The 26,421-nt window shown below is 42.8% G+C and overlaps 1 protein-coding gene across 3 annotated transcripts in view; it reads right to left on the minus strand.

Annotated features, from left to right (window-relative positions):
- The window catches only part of LOC137336684 (F-actin-uncapping protein LRRC16A-like), a 371,070-nt gene that overhangs the window by 259,074 nt on the left and 85,575 nt on the right, over positions 1–26,421 (minus strand). For all 3 annotated transcript variants that reach the window (XM_068001680.1, XM_068001681.1, XM_068001678.1), the window contains exon 3: positions 14,472–14,522. In XM_068001680.1, coding sequence (XP_067857781.1) covers positions 14,472–14,522 — 51 coding nt within the window. The remainder of the gene's footprint in view (positions 1–14,471; positions 14,523–26,421) is intronic.

The following is a 26,421-nucleotide window of genomic DNA, read 5'->3' on the forward strand; positions in this document are numbered from 1 at the left end:
TTATTCGTTCATGGGATGTGGGCGTCGCTGGCGAGGCCAGCATTTATTGCCCATCCCCAATTGCCCTTGAGAAGGTGATGGTGAGCCGCCATCTTGAACCGCTGCAGTCCGTGTGGTGAAGGTTCTCCCACAGTGCTGTTAGGTAGGGAGTTCCAGGATTTTGACCCAGCGACGATGAAGGAACGGCGATATATTTCCAAGTCAGGATGGTGTGTGACTTGGAGGGGAACGTGCAGGTGGTGTTGTTCCCACGTGCCTGCTGCTCTTGTCCTTCTAGTTCGTAGAGGTTGTGGGTATGGGAGGTGCTGTCGAAGAAGCCTTGGCGAGTTGCTGCAGTGCATCCTGTGGATGGCACACACTGCAGCCACGGTGCGCCGGTGGTGAAGGGAGTGATGTTTAGGGTGGTGGATGGTGTGCCAATCAAGCGGGCTGCTTTGTCCTGGATGGTGTTGAGCATCTTGAGTGTTGTTGGAGCTGCACTCATCCAGGCAACTGGAGAGTATTCCATCACACTCCTGACTTGTGCCTTGTGGATGGTAGAAAGGCTTTGGGGAGTCAGGAGGGGAGTCAGAAGTTGAGTCACTCGCCGCAGAACACCCAGCCTCTGACCTGCTCTTCTAGCCACAGTATTTATATGGCTGGTCCAGTTAAGTTTCTGGTCAATGGTGACCCCCAGGATGTTGATGGTGGGGGATTCGGTGATGCTAATGCCGTTGAATGTCAAGGGGAGGTGGTTAGACTCTCTCTTGTTGGAGATGGTCGTTGCCTGGCACTTATCTGGCACGAATGTTTCTTGCCACTTATCAGCCCAAGCCTGGATGTTGTCCAGGTCATGCTGCATGCGGGCATGGACTGCTTCATTATTTGAGGGGTTGCGAATGGAACTGAATACTGTGCAATCAGCAGTGAACATCTCCATTTCTGACCTTATGATGGAGGGAAGGTCATTGATGAAGCAGCTGAAGATGGTTGGGCCTGGGACACTGCCCTGAGGAACTCCTGCAGCAATGTCCTGGGGCTGAGATGATTGGCCTCCAACAACCACTACCATCTTCCTTTGTGCTAGCTATGACTCCAGCCACTGGAGAGTGTTCCCCCTGATTCCCATTGACTTAAATTTTACTAGGGCTCCTTGGTGCCACACTCGGTCAAATGCTGCCTTGATGTCAAGGGCAGTCACTCTCACCTCACCTCTGGAATTCAGCTCTTTTGTCCATGTTTGGACCAAGGCTGTAATGAGGTCTGGAGCCGAGTGGTCCTGGCGGAACCCAAACTGAGCACCGGTGAGCAGGTTATTGCTGAGTAAGTGCCACTTGATAGCACTGTCGACATCACTTTGCTGATGGTTGAGAGTAGACTGATGGGGTGGTAATTGGCCGGATTGGATTTGTCATGCTTTTTGTGGACATGATATACCAGGGCAATTTTCCACATCGTCGGGTAGATGCCAGTGTTATAGCTGTATTGGAACAGCTTGGCTAGAGGCGCAGCTGGTTCTGGAGCACAAGTCTTCAGCACTACAGCCGGGATGTTGTCGGGGCCCATAGCCTTTGCTGTATCCAGTGCACTCAGCTGTTTCTTAATATCACGTGGAGTGAATCGAATTGGCTGAAGACTAGCTTCTGTGATGGTGGGGATATTGGGAGGAGGCTGAGATGGATCTTCCACTCGGCACTTCTGGCTGAAGATGGTTGCAAACGCTTCAGCCATGTCTTTTGCACTCACGTGCTGGACTCCGCCATCATTGAGGATGGGGATGTTTACAGAGCCTCCTCCTCCTGTTAGTTGTTTAATTGTCCACCACCATTCAAGACCGGATGTGGTAGGACTGCACAGCTTTGATCTGATCCGTTGGTTGTGGAATCGCTTAGCTCTGTCTGTAGCATCTTGCTTCTGCTGTTCTGCATGCATGTAGTCCTGAGTTGTAGCTTCACTAGGTTGGCACCTCATTTTTAGGTACACCTGGTGCTGCTCCTGGCATGCTCTTCTACACTCCTCATTGAACCAGGGTTGATCCCCTGGCTTGTTGGTAATGGTAGAGTGAGGAATATGCTGGGCCATGAGGTTACAGATTGTGCTGGAATACAATTCTGCTGCTGCTGATGGCCCACAGCACCTCATGGATGCCCAGTTTTGAGCTGCTAGATCTGTTCTGAATCTATCCCATTTAGTACGGTGGTAGTGCCACACAACACGTTGGGTGATATCCTCAGTGCGAAGACGGGACTTCGTCACCACGAGGACTGTGCAGTGGTCACTCCTACCAATACTGTCATTAACAGGTGCATTTGCGACAGGTAGATTGGTGAGGACGAGGTCAAGTAAGTTTTTCCCTCGTGTTGGTTCGCTCACCAACTGCCACAGGCCCAGTCTGGCAGCTATGTCCTTCAGGACTCGGCCAGCTCGGTCAGTAGCGCTGCTACTGAGCCACTCTTGGTGATGGACATCAAAGTCCCCCACCCAGAGTACATTCTGTGCCCTCGCTACCCGCAGTGCTTCCTCCAAGTGTTGCTGAGGGAGGGCGGTAGGTGGTAATCAGCAGGAGGTTTCCTTGCCCATGATTGACCCGATGCCGTGAGATTTCATGAATGTTGAGGACTCCCAGGGCCACTCCCTCCTGACTGTATATTACTGTACCGCCACCTCTGGTCGCTCTGTTCTGCCAGTGGGACAGGACATACTCAGGTGATGGAAGAGTCTGGGACGTTGGCTGAAATTAAATTAAATGCATCTGTGTAATGAATTTACATTCTTTTCAAGGGATTGTGTAATTGCTTTAAGAAATTATCTTGTTCTCATAGGCAATGACATGTATTACATGCTTTAATTGTAATATTTAGGCATCTCCTTCGTAGATAAGTGGTGATCAGGAACCTTCAAAAACAACAGTACCTGTTTTGCTGCTATCTTTAATAATTAAAGACTTGTCATGCTAATAAGTTTCTAAATACATTTCGGCAAAACAACAAATACCAAGAAGGCTCCAAAATTGGGGCTTTTTTCATTGTAACAGAGAAGGTTAAAGGGGATCTAACGGAGGCCTTTGAGGTTATGAAAGACTTCAAGGCAATAAACCGTGAAAGGGTTTCCACTGATTGGGAATTGGTAACAAGGGGGGGCATAAATTCAGGATTATCACTGGAAGAGTCTCCCCCCCCCACAACAGAGGGTTGAGAGAGCCTGGAATATTTTACCACAAGTGGCTATTGAGACAGAGACCACAACATAATTTAAAATGAATTTAGGTAACAATTTGAAAAGGAAAAAAATATAGAAGGATACAGGGAAAGTGCAAGGAACAAGTGCAATGAGACAAAAGGCCTCCTTCTGTGCTGTAATTACTACGCTTCAATAAGGTGAAATAAACAGTTTCAAAAAAATTAAGTCACAGCGTAACAAAAACTTGCAAGCCAGTCCAACAGCCATGCTCTCAAATTCTCAATGTTTTAAATTACTGCAGCCATCTGCAAGTATTACTTCATTCTGCCAACTGTTTTAACATGCTTTAACATGTCCAGAGGTATAAATGAAGAATTTATATTTTGACTGACCAAAATGAGCAACTGTAGCAGGATTGTATAGAGAATAATGGAAACCCTAACAGCAATCAGCCAAAAATTTCATCAAGGGGTCTAGATGACATCTTAAACTGCAAGAACAAAACTGGAGCAGGTTATAACCATCACCTGAATCGGTGATAAGATTCAAATATATAAATGCCACAAGCAGGTGTAACAGGAAACTCAAATGGAATGCGTCAAGCAGTTGAGACCTAACAAGGTCTTCACTAAAACTGCCATGTAATCAAGGCAAGTTTACTGGAATATCATCTGTGGTTGATAACCAAGAAAGATCCATTATATATTACATTCAGTGCATGGGGAGCGTGTTTTATTGATAATCTATCTGTACCTGCAGAACCTGTGATTCCTTAGCTGGCACTGATAGGTATTTTCAATGTTAATGGTGTCACACTGTGTGAAACACAACTGCTGCTGTTTTATATTTACTGTCTATTACTCGGAGATTGTGCTATCTGGCTACTGGGTTCCCAATAATCAGTCAAAATGCTTTCGGAATTCTTTTTCCAGCTGCTCCAATCAGCACTGCCCAATTTCTCGAAGGGGCCCTTAAACAGGCGTTAAGGCCCTCATTAACAGAGGCATGGGGTTTAAAGCCGGTTTAAGATGGCCTGAATATCGTCCGAGGCCAATATGCCGTCCTTGATGATGTAGCCACAAGAAATTCGTCCCTTTTGCTCCCAATTTTCGTGGATCCAACGTGGACCAATTTCTTCCCCTCACTGCCTTGATTTGATGCTGCAAAGCTGCTTTAACATTCCGCGAAACTCGTGCAAGTATCATCGGCTCCCAGGAGCATGGGTCTCGTTCAGCTGGCTGTAAGCCAAATGTAAAACTACCAACCAGGAAGACGGCAAAAAACAGGTCTTCCTACTTAACGGCTTTAACAGGTCTTGCAGTTTTCTATTGAAGATTGCAACCAGCTACGCGAAGACCGAATATGTTTGAGAATTACCAGGGCTAGCGTACGTCTCATACAATGTAAAAGCAACTCGTGTCACACGGGTAAAAAGACTTTGTTGCAGTCTACTGAGCTTTCGGAGCCACAATCTTCATTTTTCCACAGAAGATTTAGGATTGACAATTTAAAATGGGTTACTCCCATTTGAATATGAACATACAAACCTTTTTTTGAAGTTAGCAATTGACTTTGCATTCTGTTTTTAACACGGCTCTGTGAAGTGAAGTTGGAGGGTCGCAAAATATGTTTTTGCTGGCAATATAAAAGCCTGAGTGCAGCCCTGATTAAGTGTGGTATATGTGCTTAGCAACATATTGGGATACTTTAACGAATAATTATAGAACCAACACAATGAGATGCTTTATTGTAATGCACAAACAATTATAGTGAAACCAATGAATTTTCCTGTAATGTATAGTCAAAAGTAACTCCAAAATGCTGCACACTTACTTCACAAATTCAACCCCTGTATCCTGTGGTTGAATTGTAATTTTAGCCCCTCAATTGGATTACTGCCTTATAATTCAACAAGTAGCCACCATTATCTTCTATGTGCTGTGCAATGAATTGGCTAGACTAAGAAAATGAAGTGTGCACGCCCTTAAGTGCTTGTAAAAAAAATGGCACATGTCTTTACTCCATAAATGTGCCAAATATGGGGGGAAATAGGAAGAATTTTCTTTTTGTTTTAAAAAGTCACCACTGGATGGGGCTTTGTAAGGCCAATATTTGTTTTTAAAATTTACAAACACAGGCTCCCATATTTAAAATGTCTGTCTCCTTCTGTCAATCAAACTCCCCTTTTTTTATGGCAACAATTTCAACTTAATTTCAGCCTTGGCAATTCAGCATTTTTGTAGAGACTTTATTTTAAATACAGCAGAAAAGGTAATCTTAAAAGTTAAATATTCACTCTCGCCAGCAATTACCTCAGATTTACCTTCTTTGAAGCAATTTAATCCCGAACCATAATGAGCAATCATAATGGGGTACAGAATGGCACAATGGGTTAGAAGAATGCACCATCTCTCCTGGGACTTCTGATCGAAATCTAGCCAAGACTGATGGGATAAACTCTTCTCTCTGACCCCCTACAAGGCACTGAAGTAAAATTAATTTGGGTAGTCTCAACCCAATTACCAGGGGATCCCAGCTCACAACACCAATTCATTTGGCAATCAGAGAGATACCAAAATGATGGCTAGTGGTGAAATAGGATTGATCATCCTAGTACAAGAGGGGTTGCATTTCTGAGGTGGGGGTGGAGAAGAGAAGGGACTGCTAGAGTTAAAGTACACTGTTGGGGCAGAGTGGAGGGAGTTTTACCCTGCATTTGGTTATTTCCAATACTACTTGATGCAGCTACTGATGAAGCAAAGTTCCATTCCCCAGCAGTGACATACCATATCTTGATGGTATGACATTTTGAAAAAAATTCTAATCCAGAGTCCGTTGCACAGTTGAGAATTGCACTGTCCAGCGTGAAACTGAGTCATACAGACCATTGAGGTCCCAGGCCCAATACTTAGCCTATGCTGGAATGGTTGATTTTTGCCAGAGTGATAGTAAAGGCATTTGACATCACATCAGTGCCCCAGACCAAGATGTACAGTGAAAAAAAATAATCCTATCCCTATCCAGTGAGCTGTTGGGAAATGTCTAGACTCCTGGTTTGGCTGTGATGCTTCCCACAGTCGAGTAACCTGCCATCATTCACTATCTAGGCTCATGTGTGAAATGTGGCAACTTGAACACGGTGTTAGCTAGAACCCAGCACAGAAGCATAGCCAAACACCTGGTAGAAGAGGAGAAGAGAAGAGGAGAAAAAGAGGTGTGGGGGGGGGGGGAAGCAAGAAATGAGCAAACTGTTTAAAATGAATTGAATTGGGACAACATTCACCCATCTTAACCAGTATCTGTAACAAGGCTCAAGACCAATGACTGGCCTACCGAACAGGTTTCTTAGATCAGCAGCTCTCATTTTGGAATCAAACATTTGCCCCCAACCCATTTCATAGTTTAGTGAAAATGCTACATTTTAAGTTTCTAGGAAGCACAGTAGGATAGAACTGCTGAGCTGTTCCAAATGATTGGGAACATCACATTCATCAGTGGCTGAAGCACAGCTGGATTCTTCCACCACAGAGAAGAACAACAATCTGATAAGCCCAAGCAGTCCATTTTTTCGAGAGCAAAGCTACCAATATAGTTGTGCAGCTGATCTTATAAGTATACAAGTCTTGCGCCTGTTTATATCAACAAAAATGCATTTAACTCTGATCCCACAGTGCTGCAGGACACACTCCATCCTGAAATAATGTATATTTTCACGTAGCACGATGGAAAAAGAGACAAATCCCTATCTTTGGTCAGCTCTGCCCATCTTCACCACTTCCACTAGATGGCAGTGTCACCTCCCAGAAGAGTCTTCAACTGTCCTCCAAGTTGCTTGGGGGCAGGTCGGGGGTAAGAGGTCAGAGGGGACGAGGCAGAGAATAGGAGTTTGCAAAAAGCACTTTGATCTCATGTACGAGTTCAGATTTATTACATAACTCCCAAGTCCACACAGCAAGGGAAGTTTCCCCAAAGACTCCGCATCAGCTAGCAAAAAGCAGATACAAGAATATACAGAGAATTACAAAGAAACATAGCGCAGAAACAGGCCATTTAGCCCAATGGGTCCATGCCATTGTTCATGCTCCACACGGGCCTCCTCCCTCCCTATTTCAACTGACCCTATCAGCATATCCTTCTATTCCTTTCTCCCTCGTGTTTATCTAGCTTCCCCCCTTAAATGCATCTACACTAGTCGCCTCAACTACTCCTTGTGGTAGTGAGTTCCACATTCTAACCACTCTCTGGGTAAAGAAGTTTCTCCTGAATTCCCTATTGAATTTATTAGTGACGATCTTATATTTATGGCCCCTAGTGCTGGTCTCCCCCGCAAGTGGAAACATCTTCCTTACATCTACCCTATCAAACACTTGAAGACCTCCATCAGGTCACCCCACAGTCTCCTCTTTTCTTGAGAAAAGAGCCCCAGCCTGCTCAATCTTTCCTGATAGGTATAACCTCTCAGTTCTGGTATCACCCTAGTAAATCTTTTTTTGCACCTTCTCCAGTTCCAGTGCCTTTATATCCTTTTTATAAATATGGAGACCAGAACTGTTCACAATACTCCAAGTGAGGTCTAACCAAGGTTCTATACAAGTTTAACATAACTTCTCTGCTTTTCAATTCAATTCTATCCCTTTAGAAATGAACCCCTGTGCTTGGTTTGCCTTTTTTTTTACAATGGCCTTATTAACCTTCATCACTACTTTTAGTGATTTGTGTATCTGTATCCCCAGATCCCTCGGCTTCTCTAACCCATTTAGACTCTTATTATCCAAGCAGTATGTGGCCCCCTTATTCTTCTTACAGTTGCCAAATGCACAATCTTTGATACTGCTCTAATGCCAATTGTGCTATCAATTTTGCATGAATGGGTAACATAGCATCATTTATGGGGGTCAGTAGCGACTTCACCTGAAAAAGGTAGTTACATAGTAGAGTTTGATTTTTAAATATTTTGCCGATTTCCTCGCTCATCTCCTGCAGGTGAGACATCACATGTGGCAAGTGTAGCACGCTTGTGGGGGGGGGGGGTGGGGGGGTGGGGAAGAACAGATGACCTTGGACCCATGGTTCCCAAAGCTTTCCACCACTGGAGTTTTAAAACCCTCACGTCATGTCTGGGCTGCTGCAGACTAATTGATAAGAGATTGATTGCTATGATTAGTCAACAACTCCACTGTTGTTGTATCATGTGACTACTGGGATCTAGCAATTCCTATGTCCCTAGGTGTTAGTTCCTTGCAGCAGGACAGTCTCACGGTACCTCACCCAACTGACCATTTTTCAACTCAGCCAAGACAGCGTGCATCAGCCGACTTGACGACTGTCAGGAGGCATCATGGCCAAGTCCAATCCTATTCTCATGTGATATCTTCACGTGTTTTTTCTGCAGAGGTCAACGGTTAGCAATCAGGAGCACGAATCCTGGCTCTTTTTTCTGTTCTCCAGCCCAGACCAATTGCAGCAATCCTACTAGTAACCTGGTTGAGATCAGCCAACTTAGAATCAGTTAAAAAAAATGATTTAATTCTAATCCCATCGCACTGCATGACACACTTCATGAAAATGGCATGTTGCCTAGTTGTATGCATAAGACAAGCCAATTTCATAAGTTCCCTGGCTCTAGAATTAAATCAATGACCTTCCAGACAGCTGAATATTTAAGCCAGTGAAATAGAATACCAGTTTGTCGTAACTGTAAGGTGCTGACCCATCAACTCATCACCCAAGTGAGTGGTATGGTGCAGAAAGTCTCCAGATTCAATGTCAAGTCTGTGCTGAGTTAGCTCATCTCCACTGGGGTGGCAGTTTGAACAATGCAATTGAGACAGTTTCCTGCTCCTGATCACCATCTAATGACCCCTTCTGGAAAATCTGGGCAATTGTTAAATGAGAACAGGAATGGACTTGACTTCTTCATTCCCTCACCTCCCCCATCTAATATCCTGCCAATGCTCACTGTTTCAGCTTACATATGAAGAAAGGTCACTTGATTGTGGTACTGGAGACTGACAACCATGGAACTGCAACTTAGGACAAGCCTTCAGAAGAAATGAGGAGAAAACACAGAAAATGTGAAAACAAAATGTAAATACTTTAAAAAACAATAACCAGCAGTCAGAGGCCAGTGAGTACTCCAGGCAAACATACAATGGAGGACTGCAGCACTCTTGGCACACAAGCACCCAGCTCTGGAGCTCTGTGGCTCCAGATACACACAAGTGTCCAACTAGAAGCATCAGCCTTGGCTCAGTTGGTAGCACTCTCACCTGAGTCAGAAGGTCAGGCATTCAAGCCCACTCCAGACACTTGAGCATACAATCTCGGCTGAGACTTCAGTGTAGTACTGAGGGAGTGCTGCGCTGTAGGAGGTGCTGTCTTTTGGATGAGACGTTCAACCAAGATCCTATGTGCCCTCCGGTGGGCATAAACGATCCCTTGGCATTATTCGACGAACAGCAGGGTAGTTCTCCCATTGTCCTGGGCAAGATTTTTCCTCAACCAATACCACTAAAATAAACAGTTTAATTGGTCATTTATCTCATTGCTGTGTGCGGGACCTTGCTGTGTGCAAATTGGCTGCTGTGTGCAAATTGGCTGCTGTGTTTCCCCACGTTACAATTGTGAAGCGCTTTGGGATGGTCCAAGGTTGTGAAAGGCGTTACATATATGGAAGTTGTTGGTTCTTTACTTCTCTGCTGTACTCCAGGCAAACAAAAGCATTCTAACGCTCTGCCTATACTTATTCAATAGCCAGGTAAGTAACCAATATGACTGCTCAGTGCAGTGTGACACAAGGATAGTAGAATATTTGGGATACCACAAATAGAGGGAGGAGAGAAAGAGGAACACCATACCTTTGTCTTGGCATCAAAAAGCAAACATGGCTGAGATTGTGGAGCTGCTTCAATCATGTGCTTTGGCAGACTGAAGAGGTTTATCCTCGGCAGGTGGAAGCTGCATGATCTGGGTACAGCTTCCCTTTAACTAAGGGAGTAAATAATCCCTGTGTGGATGGCTAGAGGGCCATTACTTGAAAAATAGCTTACGGTTTTGGAAACCAAGGCCTATGAGGCCACTGAGGTACTGTTAGAATAAACCTCACCTTTTTTTTCTACAGTTCAGAGTACAAGAAAGTACAGAAGAAAGAGCTGCCTCTAGCTCCAGAGTACAAAGAATCTTTTATTCTGGCACATTGTAATAAAGCTTCACATCATTTCCATTCATAATGAATGGCCCCTGAAGCAGCAAACCCACTGACCTTCTGCTCAGGATAACTACAATGGCATTGTTGCTCAAGTAAATGTTTACCGACTGGGCACATTCTTTGTGCTCTGTTCTATATATTTTGTGCAATTCTGCAGAAAAGTCATGAGCTTGCATTTACGCAGCACTTTGTCACATCCTTTGGAAGTCTCAAAGCGCTTCACATCCAATGAATTATTTTTGAAGCATAGTCACTTATCTAGGCAAACGCAACAACCAATTTGAGCACCGCAAGGACCCATAGAATATCAAATGACTGACAGGTTAAGCTGTTTGTTGTGGCGTTGACTAGGAGAGGAATGTTAGCGAGAACACGGGACAATTCCCTGCTCTTCTTCGAAAAGCAGCCCGTCTGCTCCAGGTGGATCTCTCACCTGCACTGGCAGACAGGGCCTTGATTTAACATCTCATCTAAAAGATGGCACCAACGACAGTGTAGCACTCCTTCAGCACTGCAGTGAAGTGTCAGCCAAGAACAAAGGTTCAAATTGTGGAGTGAATCCACAACCTGCTGACTCAGGTGAGAGTGCTACCAACTGGGCCGAGCTGACACTCAAAAATGCCTAGATCAGAGTTGCCAAAGTGATCTTTATGAATTTTCAAAGCACATTTTTCAAACAGAAGACAGTTAATACACACATATTCAGTTGACTTGAATAAAACCTCCAGAGTAACTTTGTATAATTACTTATGCATATTCATTTTAAAATCTGTATTTTTAATGCATTTTATTAAAAATAGTCATTTTAATTTTCTGTCCTGGATGCCAGCCAAAATGAAGGAACAGCCACATTCCTTAGGAGTTCTGTCTTCTAAGCAGGTAGAAACACTCCAGGAATGTCTTATCCAGCAGAATTCTTTCTAATCCGCCCTGTCAAAGCTCCACATCCTTCACACATTACGAACTCACAGGGAGAATACATCAAGGTGCAAAAGCCTTTTGCAGAGTTAAAAATGAATTGGGATAAATATTAAGTGACTTTAATGTTGGGGAGCTAATTTTTTTGATGTTATCTTCCTTCCTTTCCCTTGAATCTCCCCAACACTGCCGCTCTCACCATTCTCTAATAGTGCTGCTTTACATTCATTACATGGAATGCAGGATCAATCCAGGGTGACTGGTTCTTCCATTTTCTCTCCCTTCACGTATGGGGAACATCTGTTCTCCACTCAAGCATCTCCCCCAAAGGTATAGCTGAGATCAAAGACTCAATGTGTTGGACAAATGTTTGCAGACTTCCATTCTATTATTACTCTTCCGTAATAATGTCACTCAGGGATTCTACATTTAGAACAAAATTTCTGATCTTCGCTGTAAGTTTTATGTACTGAAAAATTATATTCAATCCAGTCAATATCTGTCAGTAAATAAAACTTTAAAATAACCGCACCCCCATCCCACCTCTGGCCGAACAATGAATCCACTGAGATGAGTAAAATTAATTTCATATAGAAAAATGAAAGCTGGTCTGTTGATTTCTCACTGACTGAAGATGCTACAGAGAACAGACAGCAGGTATAACAGCAGGAGCAGGGGAAGGAAAAATAGGCTGAAGGGAAAATCCTTCAGCTCAGTGTTGAGATGTCACATCAGAATGATATGGTCTGTCTAGAATTGGTGGAAAATTTGCAACTGCATTCAAGGGATCAGGTAAACGATAAAGTTGAAATAATTTTAATAAAATGTTTGAAAAATAAATGTAGCTACATTAAAATAAATTGAAAACATTATGCTGAAGTGTTGCATACAAAAGCACAAGAAGGAAGAATACACTAGCCATAAATAGTACAGTTGAATTGGTATTTACAGATATTAAGGTAGACAGATCTCATTAAAATAGTTTTACAAAATGTTGTTTTCTCCTCACGCAGAACATTTTCCCTAAAATCTAGTGTTTTTAAATTGCAGGGTATTAATCTAAATGTTTGCCACTGGGTAGGCAGCCACAAGCCAATGTTGTTACTTGGGCTAGCACTATACTTGGGGACCTGTTTCGTGCAATATTACACAGAATTACATAGAATTTAAAGCACAGAAACAGGCCATCAGCCCAACAGGTGCTCGTGTTTATGCTCAACACGAACGTCTCCCACCCTACTTCATTTTACCCTATCTGCATATCCTTCCAATCCTTTCTCCCTCATGTACTTTTCTAGCTTCCCCTTAAATGCTTCAGTAGTTGAGCTATTCGCCTCAACTACTCCTTGTGGTAGTGAGTTCCACATTCTAACCACTCTCTGGGTAAAGAAGTTTCTCCTGAATTCCCTAATGGATTTGTTAGTGACGATATTATATTTGTGGCCCCTAATTCTGGTCTCCACCACAAGTGGAAACATCTTCTCTATGCCTACCCTTTCAAACCCTTTCATAATCTCGAAGACCTCTATGAGGTCACCCCTCAGTCTTCTCATTTCTGGAGAAAAGAGCCAAAATCAGTGGTTTGGAACTACTGTGGGAATCACGTTTACTTATATAGCAGCTCTACAATTTGGAGGTCAATTGAACAGATTCATGACTGTTGATGTTCCATCCGAAATTCTGCAGAAAATGGACAGTAGAGCTTTAAATATCTACTAGCCTTTAAATAAAACTTAGACAACTGACTGGACAAATAGGGTGTCATATATTTTGGGTTAAAACTTTATTGGTAGGAAAAGGATCACGTGACTTGATGCATCCTACTACTGTTGTAACAATTTATACAACAGCTAGTTCATCAGAGCAATAAGCTGGGGTCTTGTTGAGGTCAGAGGCTCAATACCACTATAGCTCTCAACATCTGATTGGTTGTCAAACTTCCAGTTACGTCACAGTGAGATTTTTCTGTCTGTCTAGTACAGTGCCCACTTACACCATCACGCCAGCACATCCAAGTACTGGTCCAATCAGTTCAACAGCAATTTTACAGCAACTGGTCACTTTATAAGGCATCCGGATGCAATTTTTTTTCAAGCGTTAAGGGCTGATTTTCTCTTATTTTATAGTGCCTTTGTTGTATTCATGTCAGTAACGATCCAGCCACCTTTGCAACACACCAAAAAATACTTCGCACCAATGAAATTTATATAAGGAAATTTATTTCTACATCAACTGTATCGTGGACTCTATCCAACCTATTTAATATTCTGAAAAAGGTTCTGCAAAATGGCTTCAAAGGTAGGTTGTGCAAAACTGCAGAATAAGTGTCATAAATATAGTACCAGCACAAATGCGGTTTTATCCCACCACAAATTAGCACTCAGACCATTTCGAGAAATAGCCAAATGACACATGGAGCATGATGCCTCCTTAGCTGATGAGATTTAGAAATGCTAAGCCAAGGAAGGCAACTGGTCATGAAAATATAATATAGGACTTTTAAGGCTAGATTTCTATTCTGGTTCCAGATGGGAAGACGTCAGGAAGCAACACAAATTTGCGTGACCCAGAAGCAGCCCGCTGAGCAGGTCCGGTAGAATTGGCTATCTGGCCATCCAGTGGGGGTCCCTGCGATTGGAGGGGGGGGGGGGGGGGGGGAGCAAGAATGCGGCGGGGGAGGTTTAAGATTTCCTTGTGGGGCTCGGAGGAGAACACCTGCTCCTCCTGGCTCCACAAGTTAAAACAACAAGAATCTGAAACTTACTCTTTCAGACCTTTTTCTGGCCTTGATCCAATGGGTTGGCCTGGCGGGAAACTGATGCTGGGTCACGATAATGTCATTGGGATCCAAGATGTACATGTTCAAAAAGGACCAGTCAGCTTTGGAAGAGTCCTTGCCACCTGTGGTGACAATCCCAGGTGGTCAATTTCTGGCGGCTCCAGGGCAGAGAAGGGAACTGGGGGATTTTAACTGCCTACCTGTCTGGTTTCTGCCAGGCAGGTAGAACTAAAATTACCCCCAAGTGTCTGATGAACGTAAGATACACAAGATTTGTTCATGTTTCTTTTTAAAGTTACAGACGCCAAGTTTGTGCTCCATAAGTCACTCCATCTTTCTCTCCTCCCTCCCCAATACATCTAGTTAAAATCAGGATTGACAAAAAATAAATCAAAAAGTAGTTTTTACCTTGGTAGGGATTCGTGCTGCCAAAAGAAAAACTCGGCATGATGTCAGCACCTATGGAGTAAAAAGGAAATAAAATTATATCATGTGTATTTTAGAGTATTTTGCATACATTGTGCTCCTCCTGTTATGGATTAGAATTGTGGCTCTTCCTTGGATTCTAATACAGATCAACGAAAAGTACAACCAAGCTGTAGTGTCAGTGCAAAGTTATTTTCCTTTGCACCAACCAGTGCTACAGCCACTGTGTAAATGTAGACTGAATCCAGAGTCAGGGTCCGACCAGTCACTGAAGTGAAGAGAAGCAAGACTCCCCGGAGGCAAGGATCTCAGGCAAGGATCTCACTCTCCTTCACTTCGGAGATCCAGATTAGGCTGAACACCCAATTTACACTGCATGAGTTTAGTGTTAGGGAAATGCCAAAACAATTCCACATCAAGACACAACTTGTGGTATAAATGCACCATAAAGGTGTGGACGTGCTAAATTGTAGTGGATAAAACAATAAAGTAGAAAACGATCTACCATTAACAAAGGTATCATTAACAACTCATCAGTAATCAGCTTTAACGATAGTGCAGATATTCCAAATGTTATGGTGGATAACCCAATTTGAATAGGTTGTATTCACCCAACAACTGCACCAGGATAAGCTCCTCATAAGTAGATCTCCACTTCTGGAGTATTGTTGGCTGTGAGCTGGTTTCGATCCCTTCTGATCAGATTGGCGCTGTACTAATATTACCTGTGGTATTTAGTATCCATTGTTCATGATGAGTGCTTCAACTACTCAGATGGGTAGTTCAGGGTGATATGCAATATTTAGTGGAGGTTCCTTACACAAGAAGTTGCATTTATATAGCGCCTTTAACGTAGTAAAATGTCCCAAAACACTTCACAGGAGCATTATCAAACAAAATTTGACACCGAGCCACAAAGAGGTAGGTTTTAAGGAGGGTCTTAGAGGAGGAGAGACAGAGAGGTAGAGAAGCGGAGAGGTTTAGGGAGGGAATTCCAGATCTTAGGGCCTAGGCAGCTGAAGGCACGGCCACCAATGGTGGAGCGATGAAAATCGGGGATGCACAAGAGGCAAAAATTAAAGGAGCGCAGAGATCTCAGAGGGTTGTAGGGCTGGAGGTTGTTACAGAGGTAGGGAGGGTCGAGGCCATGGAGGGATTTGTAAACAAGGATGAGAATTTTAAAATTGAGGCATTCCCGGACTGGGAGCCAATGTAGGTCAGCGAGCACAGGGGTGATGGGTGAACGGGACTTGGTGCGAGTTAGGATACAGGCAGCAGAATTTTGAATGAGCTCAAGTTTGTGGAGGGTGGAAGATGGAAGACCAGGAGAGCATTGGAAGTCTAGGATGTAACAAAGGCCTGGATGAGGGTTTCAGCAGCAGATGAGCTGAGGCAGGGGCGGAGATGGGTGATATTACGGAGGTGGAAGTAGGTGGTCTTGGTGATGGAGCGGATATGTGGTTGGAAGCTCATCTCAGGGTCAAATAGGATGCCAAGGTTGGTAATGGTCTGGTTCAGCTTCAGGCAGTGGCCAGGAGAGGGATGGAGTTGGAGGCTAGGGAACGGAGTTTGTGGCGGGGACCAAAGACAATGACTTCGGTCTTCCCAATATTTAGTTGGAGGGAATTTCTGCTCCCCCTTGGACAAGCAGCATGACAAATCAGAGGCAGTGGAGGGGTTGAGAGAGGTGGCGGTGAGGTAGAGCTGGGTGTCGTCAGCGTACACGTGGAATCTGATGTCGTGTTTTCGGATGACGTCTCAGCATGTAGATGAGAACTAGGAGGGGGCCAAGGATAGATTCTTGTGGGACTCCAGAGGTAACATTGTGGGAGCTGGCAGAGAAGCCATTGCAGGTGATTCTCTGGCTAAGACTGGATAGATAAGAATGGAACCAGGCGAACGCAGTCCCACCCAGCTGAACAAAGGAGAGGCGTTGGAGGAGGATGATGTGGTCAACCGTGTCAAAGGCTGCAGACAGGCCGAGAAGGGATACTTTAATATGGTCACAGTCACGTAGGATGTCATCGTGACACCTGTGAGTGGTATCTCCTGGTCACTGACCATGATTTATTGCTGGGTAAGTTGGTATTATTTCTATCCTTGCTTTCCTCCCACCCCTCCGTTTCTACTGTTGTACATTTGAAAATCTTGCCAAAGGGTTTTAGTAGATTATTCAAATTCAATCTAAATATCAAATAGCCACTGTAGTTTTTAAGAGTCACTATTTTTACTAACTAGAGTATGAAAGACTACTTAAAAATGATAATTATCAAGTTAATTTAAAACAAGCATGTAATTTTTGCTATTATATTTAAACTGGCATTTTTCACCCAAAGTAAACTAATTTCTCCTCCTCTTTGGTCTCAGCAGGCCAGGGATCATTCTCTACCCAAGATATGACCAAGTAACCCATTCCCAGGCATCTACCAATGCTGCTTTTAAGCCAGCTTCCAGGAAGGAGTTAAACAGGAGTGAGCCGAAGGGATTCGTCCATTTTCCTCACACCAGAAGGAAACATTGGGCAAAGGCTCAGAGCCTCTCTTCTTCCCCACCCCCAGAGTGTAATTTAAAACCAATCACGAGTGAAACAGGCCTCCTACTAGTCTCCATGGCACAGTGCCACCCTTTCCGAGCTTTATTTACAGCAGTAAAAAGCAGGTGCTTACCAGAAAACATTTGGGATTAAGGGTTGTGCAACGGCTTTAGAAAATTAATAGCTTTGAAATCTTAAATACTTTCCCACACATTTAAAATTATCTACAATGAGTTTCACACAATATTACCACAATTTTTAGCTGCTGAAAGTACATTACCTGAACAGGAGCTCACTATTGAAAAATGAATAACTATCATTCCTTTGCAAAGCTTGATATTCAATACAGAAGTGAGCAAAGGAATCCAACACCTCAAGATGGATGCAATTCATGTTGGGAAGTTAGCAATTGTACAAATGAGGCTGTACAAATGGCAACCCATCTTAGGTGTGAAGGAACACAAACAGTTCCAACTGCACCGTCACCGAGGGTCAACTAAATTGGTGCAGCCGGGTAACTAATTTAAAAAGGATTACAACAACTTTATGATTAGAATGCTGAAATGAGACGGGACTCCTCCAGGAGGTAGTTTCTTATTTATTGCACTGCTTAATTTTTTGGGGGAGCCTGGTCTTGTGTGTACAGAGTATTGACTGACGTGCCTGTGGTTCACTACATTAATTCTAGATGTCAGAAGCAAAGCACTCAAGCGTGTATGTAATAAAATGCCACCCCTTCTTAGTGAACTCCGCTCAAATCGTACTATCCAGGGGAGGGAGTTAACAGAGCCCAAAGGCAGTTTTAGAACCACAGACGTTTACAGCACAGAAGGAAGTTATTCAGCTCATTATGCCTATGCTGGCTCTTTGCTGGAAGAATCCAAAATTAATCCCACGGTCCTGCCCTCTCCCCGCAGCCCTTTATGATCCTCCACTTCAAATGTTTATCTACTCTTCCCTTAGAAGATGCAATGATCTCTACCTCAACTACTTTCTGTGGCAAAGCATTCCATGCTTTAACAGCTTTACGTGTAAAGAAATTTCTCCTAACCCCTCTCCTCATTCTGTACCAGTTTTAAATTGATGACTTTGTCTCTGCCTACTCAAGAGGAAATAGTCTTTCCCTATTTGCTTTATCAAAACCCTTTATAATTTTAAAAAACTTCTTTTAAATCTTATCGTCGTCTTCTCTGCTTCAATGGAAGTACTCCAAGTTGTCTAATTTTTTTCCCCACAAACCAGGAAGGAAAACTGAAAAATAAATAATCTGATGGCAGGAATCTTATTTGGGTTAGAACTATCAACAGCCAAGAAAGCTATTTGTTGGCAAGAAGATTCTACCTTTTCAACATTTTCCTGTATAAATTTCTTCGTAGTTCTCAATTATTCCTTTGAGTACCCCCTTCTAGATTCAATTACTTTTCGTGTTTGGTATAGCCTCAGGCACACCCTCCGATTAAGAACATGACCAGAAGTGAGCACGGCAATTTTCATGTGAAGCTGAAATTGCTGGAGAGAAAAATCGCACTAAAATTAGTACAATTAGAGAAAAAAGAAGTTTTGAACTACATTATTCAAATAGTCAAACTGAATGGAAAATGAGGGTTGTAGAACAAGTCAGAATGAAGGAGCATACAAACTCGACGATCCAAATATTTGGAGCTGGTTTTACTGCTTGCAAAATATGATGAAACTCTTAGGCAACATGTTGAAAAAGTTGTGGAGCAGAAGAAAGAAAGGAAAGGAGCGACAACATCAACCAAAGGCTGAGGCTCTTTAGTCACATTTCTTTCCAAAGTTTTCATGAACTATATTATCGATACTATTAAACAAATGATGCAAGACAAGGTGGCAGACAAAGTCAGAAAAGTTAGCGTTTTCTTTATTCAGATTGGTAGCACACAAGAAATAACCATCACCGACCAATTCTCAGTTATTCTTAAATAAAATCTGGAATTAAAATACTAGCATCAGTAATGGTGGCCATGAAACTACCGGATTGTCGTAAAAACCCATCTGGTTCACTAATGTCCTTTAGGGAAGGAAACCTGCCGTCCTTACCCGGTCTGGCCTATATGTGACCCCAGACCCACAGCAATGTGGTTGATTCTTAATTGCCCTCTGAAATGGCCTAGCAAGCCACTCAGTTGTAAAATCTCGCTAAAAAAAGTCACAATCTCTGTGGGAGAACCTTCACCACATGGACTGCATCGGTTCAAGAAGGCAGCTCACCACCACCTTCTCAAGGGCAATTAGGGATGGGCAATAAATGCGGCCTCGCCAGCGACGCCCACATCCCATGAACGAATAAAAAAAAACGATGGAGAGGTCCGCGAGTGGCTTTTTGCTTTCCTTCACCTCATTGAGAGTTTAGTAAAGAACTTTTGAGGCACTTAAGAGAATCTTAGAAGAAAATAGGATTTACGTAAAGAACTGTATCTTGGATAGTAGAGATGGCGAATCCAATATGAGCAGGCAGTGTTTTGACTACTGGAATAATTGACAGTTTATCGGAGCTGCTGAAATGATTAGGACAGGAAGAGAGGAGGAGCGAAACTTGGACTTGTAGATTTCCTGGCCTGGAGTGTCCTCCATGGGCGTAACCCGGAAATCACACCCGACATTGCGGACGAACTTCCGACCATTTTGCTGATGTCAAAAAATGCCCAGGTATCCTCCCAATCTCATTGCAATATACCCAAACTCCAAATGGGCATACATCAGCAGAAACCAAGGAAACAATCGGGGCCCAAGGAAATGCCGAACCCATGCCAGTATATTACTTCTTTGAGTTTTAAAATTTGAAGTTACAACTCATTTAACCATCGTTCGTGCACATCAGGCACAGCATTTTTAAAAACCTACAATTGGGGTAGCTTTTCAATTTTTGATATAACTTGTACTTTGCCATGAAAATAATTAAAATAAACAGATACAGTCCACACCACTCACACCATCTCCGTTTATGCAGGATAGCCACCTATATCGGGCAAATGACACTAACCATTTGACATTATCAAAGGCGTCAATTACAAATGCACCGCTTAAACCGTATTAAACGGGCTGGCTATTTCAGGCAGTTCAAACAGCTGTCTGCACCTCTTTAAAGTGCAATTACCTGTCATTAAGTCCTTTCAGGCAGCCCTGTGGCTTCTAGAGCTCCTGCAATTACTGTTTACAAACATTTAACTGCTGTCCTGGTGAAGCTGACCTGAGGTGAAACTCACGAGAACCGCTGCATACTTCAGCCCCGAACTTAAGAACTTCTTTAGCATAGCCCTTCCCGTACCCCCACTCGGTGTAGTAAATATGCAGAGTAAACTCTCACCAAGAGTAATCAATCTTATGTTAATTAGCTACTTTCAAAATTTCACCAAAAAACACATCCATGCTGCAGTGCCATAAATAACAAATCACACTCAGCATAGCAACGGTCAATAGCAAACTAAAAATTGATGCTGTAGTCAGTGTTAAATCTAAACAAGTGGAATTTACAAAATATCCTGCGCCACGTTGCCCACCTCCTCCTGCTGCACTTGAAAATCTGGTCTCAATGTCGAGAGACCCCCCTAACCCCCCGGATTGGAGGACACTCGCATTTGAGACTTGGAGGTGTGGCCAGTTTTGGGGGTGGAGATTCGTTTGGACGGACGGTTTGATGGACGGAGGTAAAAGATCGAGGAAACTTGGGTGTATTGTAGTTACGAGCGTAACTCACTTGCGTCCAAAATTCTGTGATCTTTGAAGCCACGTCATTTGTTTGCTCCAAGCCCCTATGTTCTCTGTGCTGCTATAACTTGAATCATTTCCTTGTTTTGTACTTTGTGATCTATGTGATCATCTTTAAATTCATGCACCCTCCTATTTTTTTGTACCGCTGCATAAACAGAGGGAACAGTGGTGGTTTTGAAAATAGGAAGGATCCCTGCTCAAAAATTAAACTTAAATTTTCAATATACTGATAAACATAATGTTCATTTCTGACATTTTATATTTTATTTTGGATTGCCTGCATTTACATTTTTTCTTTTTAAATCAATTAAAGTTTGACTTTGTTATTTTCCTGATCTGTTGCGCTATATCTAGGGGTTGGGCATGGGACCTGCTGCTTTTGTGCTAGTTCCCTGATTGTGTGCTGGAATAATCTTGAATGACTTGTTATCTAGTTCTCTTCTTCCCTCAAACATCAACCCTCCCCCACCCCCCCTCCGGCCGGCTCCATGGGGAAATGCTTGGCCTCCACTTGGGATCTCTCACTGAACAAGTTTGCATTTTGGGTTTGTAAATAAATTTCTGGTTGAGCAGTTTTTCCTACCCAAGACTGTTTGATTGCTGTGCAGAAGCTAATGATTATGCTTTACAACTGGCCAAAGGGAGTATCCTACAGCTCTTGACCAGTGATGATGCAAATTGTCATGAATGAAGTACTGCAATTGATTTTGTGTACAGTTGATTCATTTGAATTGAGTTAAGTTGAAGTGGTAAATACCTGGAATCACTTACATACATACTTTTGAAGAAAGAAAATCATGTAGATACAAGTCTTAAATTATCGGACAAGGTGCTTGCATTACTGTAATTCAATAATACAAGATGATTACAGATGAAGAAGGTCTTTTAAACCCTTCTTAATTCATGCATCCAGAATTACCCTGAAGTGGCCCCTTTGCAAAAACTAATTGTTTTCATGTGTTGACTGCTGTTTGAGTTAAGGTGAATTTCCTGATATAGAATCATAATCATACAGCTGGCACCAACACAGTCATTCGGCCCATCGTGCTGGTGCCAGCTCTTTGACAGAGCTATTCAATTAGTCCCACTCCCCTGCTCTTCCCCCATCACCCTGCAATTTATTTCCCCTTCAAGTATTTATCTAATTCCCTTTTGAAAATTACCATTAGTCCTAAATTTGGCTTTTACTAGTTTTAACCTGTGTCTATCCAACTCTTGTAATTTAATTCAAAGTAATATTCCATACTTAGCTTTTCTATTCCCTTAACCATTTTGTATATCCCTCTATAAATTCACCTCTCATGTCTCCTATCCCATGCATTTCTGGTCTTTTCTCATAACTCAGACCTTTGACACTATGGATCAGCCTTGTGGCTCTTCTTCGTGCCTGAATGCCACCCTTGTGTCTCAGTGATCACAACTTGACAAAGTATTCAAAGTGTGGTCTGAACAGAGCATTGCACAGGGCTTCCTCTGACTTGTATTTTACTGTTTTAACTATGTAGTTCAACATCCTATTGGCTTTGTTGATTGCCGCTTTGAATTGGTTGGGCATGTTGAGTGTCGAAAGCATCTGAGCCAAACGGTCTGAACAAAATAATGTCTTCTTGTCAATGGAATATGAAAGCCAATCCTGATGAGTTCCATTCATACTTTTACTTTTTTTTTTAAAAAAACAGGCTCAAATGGAACACCTGGATGGTAAGCAAAAATAAACTTTCAAGTTCTATTCCATCTTTCGGCTTAGCAAACAAAATCCCTTCAACCTTCACAGGGTGTGGAACACTTGTCAGGTACAGTTGCCAGACTACCACGAATTTTTCCTGATTGCCCTGAATCTTCTCACTTGAGAAGAAGTTGGGTTAGCTAGCTGGTCTTCTGAGCTTTGAACATAGTTGGCTTCATCAACTACAAACTTGGTAGCTTCTATCAACACTGATCGATTGAGACAAGATGCAGTGGTAACAGGGAAATCATCTAGGGGGTTTGGAGAATTTTGCATTAGTTCACAATCCTGTGTTGGCTCCAAGTCTCCATCTAATTTAATAAGAGAAGGAACACTGGCATTGCCATAGCCATCTGCATTAAAGGAATTTTAGCCGTTTCACTTGCCATGCTCGTGACAGGCAAGGAGGCAAGATTTTCAACGAGAGAACTATTACCACTAAACATCGCATTACGCTTTAAGCAAGACTTTGCAGTATTAATCATCTCTCTCTTGTCCTCTTTCCCCCTTTCACATCCACTTTTCTTCATATTCAGCAGCAAAATGTAAGCATGAACCTCAAATAACTAAAATTAATTCTCCTACATGTAGACCTGCTGAGTCTCAGTAATATCTGCTGAAAATTAGTATTTCACTTCCCTTGTTCACTGCTCATCTACAAAGTTGGGTTCAGCACACTGGATACTGGGCAGCTTACAATCTTTTTTTAAATTGATGCAGTCCTCAATCAAAAATTGTTGGACTATAACTTGGTGTTGTAAAATTGTTTACAATTCTCAATCAAATAGACAGATAGGCTGGTAATTTCCTCGCTCAGAGCTGTTCCCGCTGTGTCACAGGGCTTTCACTGCACTTCCGGCAAAGTTACAGCAGTGGAGAGAGAGCAGCTCCAAGCGGGAAATTCCCAGCCAGAGATTTCCTGAAAACAGAAGACTGTAAAATGCCCGCACTGGAGTTGTCAAGGTTGCCAGGGCACCTTTGTTTAAAGCTTATAATCTGCGGCTTCCTGCAGCCCCAGTGAAGCTTGTTCAAGTTTTACAATTTACAGGCCTGGGCAATTTTCTTTTAGCTTTGTGATTCCAAGAAGTGACTGTGCACCAACACATATGATAAGTAATAATCATACCAAAGTGTCTCCTACTTTAAAGGAGATAAGTAAATAGAAATGAAAGGATGTACTATTTAGCCAACAATGATTACCGCTGCTTGTTAATGATTTGCTTGAGTCAAATCAATGACTTACTGTAATTTAAACAGCTCAGTTCACCACTACTCTTTGGATTAAAATACTACTTTCCCGAATTTAGGGGCCCAGATGCAAAGCTAGATCCTAATTTTTTTTTTAAATCACATAGGGAAGTAAAAAATTATCGGGAAATAAAACGCTATCTGCTACCTCTTATGAAAAAGAAACCAAATGGGAAAATACATGCAACCAACTATAACATACCCACTGAAAGTTACAGCTGCTAATTGTACACCCTCGTTAAAAGTGCACAGGGTTCATGTCTTTCTATTTAGTTGAAGGTAATAGAGGTCTTTTTATTTAAACTTGAGGCTAACGGGGGCTCAGTAAACATTAACTGAGGCAGTCGGGAAATTTCCCAATAGCCAGTCTGCCCAGTGCAGTATTATGCCTTTCCACGGATCAAGAAGGGATCTCAAAGTTATTAATTGGAAGATGCAAGGCACATCTGCCCCAATTATTGATTTATTTTTGTATCTGGGAGTTCCTGGCAGATATCACCTTCACCCTGAACACAGTTGTTTTTGCTGAGAAGGAGTAACCAGTGTTTAGGCATTTTGCATCTTTCTTCAATTAACCAATGGAGGTTAGGCTTGTTGAGTACAAAATGTTTCTGAACTGTTCTTCTTCATGGTTCTGAACTCATAGCCATGCAACGGCAGGGCCACGTTGTCCAGTTCCAAGCTGTGACTGGAATGACAGCAAGAAGGGGAATGAGTGCAACCTACACTAAATTGAAACTAAACACTTTGGACGAGGAGTAAAGCACATCTTTGCCAATACATCTAGGGAACTGGTTGATATGAATGGGTTGCAGGTAAACAACTGTTGAAGGTCCACATCTCCAATGAGACGGACCACTGTTCAATGGCACATGCTGCGTGGTCAGAAGGATGAAATCAACGGACTTCCATTTTATGAGGGAGAAAGGAATAGAAGGATATGCTGATAGAGTTGGATGAAGTAGGGAAGGAGGCGGCTCATGTGGAGCATAAACACTGGCATGGACGTATTGGGCTGAATGGCCTGTTTCTGTGCTGGACATTCTATGTAATTCTATATAATGGTATGTTAGACCACTGACCATACTACTCATGAGAAGCATCTGGTGCCTCCTAGTCACCTAGAAAGGGCTCAAATCTGTACTTAGTCAATTGTCAAATGACCAACTAATGACTATCCTCCTTGAGGATGGAGAGGTAAGATGGTCAAAGGTGGCTCCAAAATGAGACACCTGACAAAAAAAGATTGAAACAAAGTCAACCTTCTATGGCAGAACTGATAATCCAATATCTAAGCCAGGCAGATCCATAGCATGCCAGGGCACTGATGAATGACCAGCTGGTCTGGCTCATTTATGAGACCTGGAGGGATAGAACAGTCACTGAGCTGTGATCCCTCCCACTCAGCGACAGATAATCTGACAAGCTAATGCCTTAATGGGTAGTGTGGTCTTGGAAGGGCAAACAGCTGGAAATTACCAGTGCTCTGTGCTGGTAGGCTGCCTGGTTTTAGCTGGTTAAACTTCATCAAACCTGGAGTCATTAAGTCGAGCCTCTTGCTAACCCACACCTGAACTCTTTGGACTTGAATAAGTGGGTTGTGTCTCTTTGGGAAGAGAATGTATATTGTATTAAGCAAACAGAAACTGCTTGTAGATTTTTTACGTAGCTTGATTTGGAGACTTGAGTACAGTGATGAGTGTCTATGTGTGATAAACACCCAGCCAACCGAAAAAAGGAATATTGTGGGACTGGATCACACAGACGGACAAGTTCCAAGGTGATTCCCAGATCTGTGCTTGGATCACTAATCTCAGCTGAAGCAGCAGCGGAAACACAACTGGCCTATCACTAATAAAAACGACAGGCTCATTGTGGGCAGAAAAGAAAGAGAGAAACAAAAGAAAATCAGCCCAGGAGTCCCACTCCTGATCAGTAACTTCTATCAGGAGACATATAGGCATGAACCAAACTGGCTCAGTTACAATGGTCTAATAGCCTCCAGACACTCACTGTCTAGATTCACACATTAAGTGCAGCTGGTTGAATGAGGTAACAGAGAGCTGCGGTCACCCATGAAACCATACCTCAATACGTGTTGATGCCTCCAGGAAAGTAGTAAGGGAAGAAAGCTGCAAGGAAAAATACCCTTGACAGTCAATTATTGCACCATCAATTTCCAAAGATTGAGAAGATCCAATGATGCAGTATGCTCTTCTCCGTCACTAAAAACCATACCAACAGAGACCAGTAAACTTTGTTTGATTGTGCATAATGGAAGCTCTGTCTGCCTCTAATCCACAAAGATGTCAGCAGACACTATAACCAAGGCTTCCTGTTAACATTACTCTTAAAATGCTGTTGGTACTCCAGTTGATGCAGAACAATTACAGAGATACTCAAAGACCGCTTTTATATTGCCGTTGCTTTGTTTGAATTTTGGGACAACAGCATCCATGAACCTGGCCCCCTGTGCTCACACTTCTAAATCTGGCTCTCTTATCCGGCAGCAGACTTGCAGACCCATGGAAAACTAAGTCTCCGAGTCTGCCAGCAGCATTAGGGAGATAAATTTAGTAACACAACCGTGGGAGCCAGTTTATGCATGCCAAACTCCTAGAATGCAAAGTAAAATACTGGTAATACAAAAGATCATTGTATCAATGAGTGAGTGTCAGTTTTCCAGATGCTTG

Source organism: Heptranchias perlo, chromosome 2 (assembly GCF_035084215.1).
Source record: "Heptranchias perlo isolate sHepPer1 chromosome 2, sHepPer1.hap1, whole genome shotgun sequence".
Lineage (NCBI taxonomy): Eukaryota > Metazoa > Chordata > Chondrichthyes > Hexanchiformes > Hexanchidae > Heptranchias > Heptranchias perlo.